Source organism: Grammomys surdaster, unplaced genomic scaffold, assembly GCF_004785775.1.
Source record: "Grammomys surdaster isolate TR1022 unplaced genomic scaffold, NIH_TR_1.0 125635, whole genome shotgun sequence".
NCBI lineage: Eukaryota > Metazoa > Chordata > Mammalia > Rodentia > Muridae > Grammomys > Grammomys surdaster.
The window spans coordinates 966,243-972,242 of record NW_021620473.1 but is presented as its reverse complement, the minus strand read 5'-3'; the positions used below and the strand labels follow the sequence as shown (position 1 = coordinate 972,242).

At 46.6% G+C, this 6,000-nt stretch overlaps 1 protein-coding gene across 3 annotated transcripts in view; it reads right to left on the bottom strand.

Moving 5' to 3' along the window:
- Positions 1-365: 365 nt before the first annotated feature.
- Nav2 (neuron navigator 2) overlaps positions 366-6,000 on the bottom strand; it is a 245,947-nt gene continuing 240,312 nt past the window's right edge. For all 3 annotated transcript variants that reach the window (XM_028787457.1, XM_028787459.1, XM_028787456.1), the window contains one exon: positions 366-3,737. In XM_028787457.1, the coding sequence (XP_028643290.1) occupies positions 3,612-3,737 (126 nt within the window). In that variant the 3' untranslated portion in view covers positions 366-3,611. The remainder of the gene's footprint in view (positions 3,738-6,000) is intronic.

Here is a 6,000-nt window from a genome sequence, read left to right as displayed (position 1 = left end):
AAACAAACAAAAAACACCCCACAAAGCCCAAAAGGCAGAAATCCAAGCAAAACTCAGGTAATCTTGAACAACAGACTAAGAGTATTTGGAAGGCCAGGTGGTCCTGTGAGAGCAGCATTTATGGGTGGTGCTCCGGCTCCTAAAGGGTGGCAGAGTGGTGGCTGTGTCTCCAAAAGGCTCCAGTGAGCAGCCGGTGACTGCCATGAGAAATGGACAAAGGTGCTCCTGAAGACTTCCCAGCAAGGGTGGATCTGAAACGGGTTTCAGGTTCCTCAGGTTCACAGCCTCTGGGGAAGAACAAGGTCCTCCTGGCATGAACTCAACATGAGACGGGTCTCATAAGAACACAGAAGCCAAACCACCAATCTGAATAAATAAGCATTAAGTTTATTGAATCATGAATAATTTAAGACTGGTACATCGTCAGCTTTATTCTCTATGACATGGGGCAGATCTCCAGCGGATTGTTCTCAAACCCAAAAACCTGATGACAAATGAGAATTAAATAGGGATGGGGGGAGGGATGGGGGTGTGTGGAAACATACCGTACACAAAATACTCAATTCCTAGTTTTCTCTTTAAAAATGGCTAGAAAAAAGTCATCAAAATGCAGCAGTTTTATCGATTATTTACAATTTCTATGTTACAATGAAAAAAAATGTACATCTTATAGAACATGTTTCATAAACCGCTCGGCTCTAGACAAGCAGATCGAAACAGCAAACCTCCCATTCGATACTGCAAAGTTGGATTGTTTTGCTTTTGAAGTAGATTTGCCATGGTCAGATTTGAGCACACAGAATTTTAAAGTCGAGCACGAAACAATAAAATTTAAAATGTCCCCAAGGTCAGAGGAAGATCTGGGCAAGTCTTGCCCTTGTCACACTCCCACTCCACCCCCAACCTTAAGTTAAAAGGACTTCTGTAGAATTCTTGGCCTCCTGGGAAGAAAACTTTTGGCTCCCACTGGTACCTCAGCATCAGCATTGCATAGGATTTCTTACATTTCAAAATTAGCCTATCTATAGAAAAAGGCAAAATGGAAGCATTTCAGACAGAGCTCTAAATGAGTACAAAGTCACTTTGTCCGAGGTCGAGCAACAGGAAAGGAAAATCATGATCCAGTCGGAATTGTGCCTTTCAGACAGCTCTGCTTCCCAGTGCTTCAGGAAGGTGGCTGAGCTAGGAGGCACCCAGGGGCCACAAAACCAAGTCAGGCAGCAACGGGTACACAGGTTGCTGTTGCGATCCTGGATGTGGTGGGAGAGAAGTCTAGGTGTGGAGAGTGGGGAAGAGGGTGTCCTTAAAGAAACAGTTCTAAGCAATGTTGGTGGGGTGTGTTCTAAGGTGACTGAGAAAACTATGTTGAGGAGGGGCTCGATTTTCCTACCTCCCAAATTCACAGTATGAGAGTGTACGGCCGTTGCTGGGAGATAGACTGAGAAGGGCTACCCTTTGGGGGGACACTGGAAGGCTCAGGGTTTGGCCCTGGTCACAGGCTAGACATGTGGTTTAAAACTTGTTTTACAAATAAAACAATAGAAGACACATTCACATCCATACTAGTAGTGAAGACTGGGTCTGGGATTCCAGCAGGGGGTGGAAATGTTTCGATTTACCAGTTAACAGGACACATTCTTGTTCCTTTCAACAAGGAAGGAAGAAAACCACTGCCATTCCAAGCAAAGTGAGCAGGTTCAGGTCAAGCGCTTAGGGTAAGAAAATAAAAAATTAAAAAAAAAAAAAAACCAAAACCAAAAACAACAAAACAAAACCAAGAGACAAACGTTCAAGAGTAGAATAGCAAAGATGGGATAAAAACCCTGATCATTAACAGAGACCCCTCAGTGGGGCCAGGAAAGTCTATAAAACATAAAGAGCTCAAAGATGTCCATACGGTGAGGACACCAGTGTGCTGAAGCCATGGCACACTGGAATATGTGTCCTAGAATACGGGTTTGCAAGGTTGCATGGACTTGTGGGGTCACTGTCCAGTGAGGAGTTTGTTAGCTGGAGATTGGTAGGAGCCTAAAAATCTCTCTCTCTCTCTCTCTCTCTCTCTCTCTCTCTCTCTCTCTCTCTCTCCATATATATATTTATATATATATCCACAATCATACATCCACACAGATGACTCTTTTAGATGAGAAATTGGCAACTTGTGTTCTCTTTATGGATAGATGACTTATAGCCCTGTTTACTTCGATGGGGGAAGACACACACACACACACACACACACACACACACAGCCCCAAGCAGGCACAACACTCAGGTGAATGGACACGGTCAGTACAAAACCAGTAAGGCATTGCATGGGGGCAGTCAGCACCGAAGAGGTCAGGCAAGGCTCATCAGGACGGAGGCACCGCCAGGACTCTGGGAAGGGTGGCCACCCCTCCCTGGCTAAGCTGTGTCACGTTGGTTCTGAGGAAAAGTGCCAGTGTTTGGTGAGGGGCCATAGTCAACTCCTCCTGCAACTGGGGTCTGGGGTGCCTGAGGTGATGGCGTGGGGTTCTCAGCTCTCAGAGATGAGAAGGAAAGGCGAGGTCCATGGCTCACCCACAGAACTGGTCCTCATCTATCTGCAAGGATACAAAATGCCCACACAGTCCCAGAAGGAGGTGTCGAGGGCCCAGAACTGAGACAACGGACACTGAAAACCCAAGCTGAGGGAGGAGGCAAATTCTACTTAGTTCTTGTTGTCACTGAAGGACTAATTCTGGTCAAGGGAGTGGGGGTGGGGGTGGGGAGTGGGGGGAAGGGGCCTTCACAATCAACCAGGAAGAAAGGCAGACACAGGCAGGGGTCGATAGTTCTCCAAAGAACTACTTGCACAGTACACAGTGTTTGCGGACAGAAACCTGACCATTTAGACAGACGAAGGAAACAGGCGCGCGCTTTTCTGTGTTGCTAGCCCAATCCGCTCACTCACATTCTCGCTACTTGCTCTCAGGGATAATCGGGGCTGATGGACCAGAAGCAGGGGAAGGGGTGCTCTGGAACAGACAGAATACCTCTCGGGAAGGAGAGCACCATGTGGAAAACAGAGACATGTGATGTATTGGTGTCCCTGGGTGGCGCTCCAAGCAGGCGCCCTCATTAGCACCAATTCTTCCGTGGAGGGTGGGTGGCATGGCTCTGGGGTGCTGGTGGCTAGACCCAAGCTGGTGGGTCTGTGCTGGGGGAAGCCCTGCTGTCTGTGTTTCCAAGTTGGGTTTAGTCTTTTCTGTCTGGGGGTAGCATGTGGAGGGATGCTGTTGGGTTTCAGGGCACCAAGCAATCTTACATTTAACATTTCCATTTAAACTCTTTATATTTCAATGGTGAGGATCCTTTCCCATGAAGTATTTTCAGTGTCTCACGGAGGTCACGGCAACAAGGCAAAAAACGAGGATGAGGGTAGAACAGAGGCTAGTACAGTTGTCACTGTTGGAGGAAGAGGTCCTGGGCTGCTCATGCAAGGGCAGAGCGCAAGGGATAAGGGTTTCCTGTTCCTGCTACTCTGCTCTGGCTTCAAGGCTTTGGCAGCCAGGGCTGGCTCAGGAAGTCATCTTCAGAATGAAGTGGAGGATGTGGGGTGGGATGGAGCAAGGAAAAGTGGGGGGCCTCGGTCACAGAGTGGACTCCAGGGAGGAGTCCAGGATGTCGTCATGGTGGCTGTTGCTGTTGGAGTCGCTGTCGTAGCTCTGGGGGCTGGAGTAGTTGGCTGCCTCCTGCAACCTCATCAACATGGTCATCTGTGGAGAGAACAGAGAGGTGGGATGCCTGTCAGTTTGCTGGGAAGCCCACCCTGCCACCCGCTCCAGACTCGCCTCAGGGGATGTAGCTCACCAGAGAGGCACAGAGAGACAAGAGCACAGAGTACCGGGTTCAGATCCCAGCTTCTCCGCTTACCAGCTGCCAGACTTTGAAAGGTTACTTAGTCCTTTCTGTGGCATTTCCTGACTGGTCAAACTTAACTCAATATACACAGTTCCTGCCCATCATGTTAAGTTAATATATGCGCCACACTGTGAGTGAAGTGGAAAACCCTACCAATGTCATCCCCACAGCTGTTGCTAGTGGAACCTGGGCAGCCTTGACATCTGAGGCATAGGGGCCTCAGTCACTGCCACAGCCTTTGGGAAGGGGAGGAGCAGTTTGCAAGGAGCAAACAGTATGCAGAGGATATGCACCACATACCAAATATCAAAGCACCTGAGCCTCCCATGCCCCATGTGTGGACCAGACATAGGACTGATCTCTTGGGAAGCAAAAGACCTGGTGTGCTGACCACTCAAGAACTGCCTACCTGCTGCAGAACAAACTTTAGGAGTGTGTAGTGGTTTGAATGTTTGGCCCAGGGAGTGGCACTATGTGAAGGTGTGGCCTTGGAGTAGGTGTGTCACTGTGGATGGAGGGGGGGGGGCTTTAAGATCCTCATCCTAGCTGCCTGGAAGCCAGTATTCTCCTAGCAGCCTTCAGATGAAGATGTAGAACTCTCAGCTCTTCCTGCATCATGTCTGCCTGGATGTTGCCATGTTCCTGCTTTGATGATAATGGACTGAACCTCTGAACCTAATAAGCCAGCCCCAATTAGATGTTGTCCTTCTAAGAGTTGCCTTGGCATCTCTTTCCTTGGAGGTCTCGCCACATAACAGATTTGATAACGTGTTGGTAAGGTGAGGCCTAGCTCGTCTCCACTAGGTTGTCTTCATATGATTCCAGTGGTTATACAGTTTTGTTTTAGGGATATTTCATTTTTCAATAACGGTTTTTAGCTGACATTCACGGAGAGAATGAATCCTTAGAACTGTGCCACTAGTGAAAGGAAATCCTATCTAAGAGTGTGTTTCTTTACAGAGCTGTGTCACACCATCCTTTGGGTCCTCTGCTGGAAAAGTAGAATCAAGTCTCAAATAATGCCTTTTAAATTGTACCCTCTAGTATTATAGATGTAGGACAGTACTGTATCATACCTCTGTGAATGTAAAATAGCTTTATGATACACAGTAGTGACCGTGCTTTATCAGAGCTGTTTTTAATGATGATGTTCAGAATGTTTTCTTTCCAGATGATGATTGAGAAGCTAATTTTAAAAAAAAAATGGTACCAGGTACCACAAAGAATAACAGAACTGTGCTGTTTTCTGGGATTTTGTTTTTTACTTTTTTTTTTTTTTTTTAATGGAGAGTGCTGGATGTCTCTACAATTTTGTTCAAATGACTGCAGAACCTGGAAAAGCTGTTGCTGCTATGCATAACATACTGTTATTATTGGTATATATATATACATATGTATATGTATATTGAATTTTTGGAAACTTTAGCTGTGCTGTCAACTTTGGAAAAAAGTACCCCAGTTTACTGTGTTGAGAGTTGGCATTATACGGAAACTAACAGCCATATTGGTCTAGAAATGTTGAACTTAATCTTTTTCCATTTGTACAGGGGTAATGCACTGTATTAAATATGTAAGGTCTTATCTACATGGGTTTGATTACAAAAACTAATAAAGTATTCTTGAAAAAAAAGAAAAGAGTTGCCTTGGTCATGGTGTCTGCTCATAGCCATGAAACCCTAACTAAGACAGAGTGCAAGCTGTTGCCTGCCTCTTTTACCAAAAGTGGAGGAAGAGCCTCTAAGCCTTTGCTCCTAATCTCCTCAGCCTTATCTTCTGTACTGGCCACACGTTTGGGAGCAGAGAGTGGCAACCAAAAACATCTTTGATTTTGCTTATAACTAAAAATTGCTATTTTGTATCTCATATAGCAAGTAGGTTAGGAGGAAGGGCCTCTCTGGGCTAAGGAGAAGGCTGTCACAGCAGGGTATGAAACCAGCTGCCTTCCGGATGCTGTGCAGACTCTCCCCGGGGGTACCAGGCTGGTAGGCCTATCAGCTGCTCTTTATCTGGACAGCCAGAACCACGGAAGAGGCAAGGCTGCCATACAGCGGTTAATTCTCTGCAGCACGGAGGGTCACTCACTATCGAATACCCCAGAGTCAACAGTGTATGTTTCTG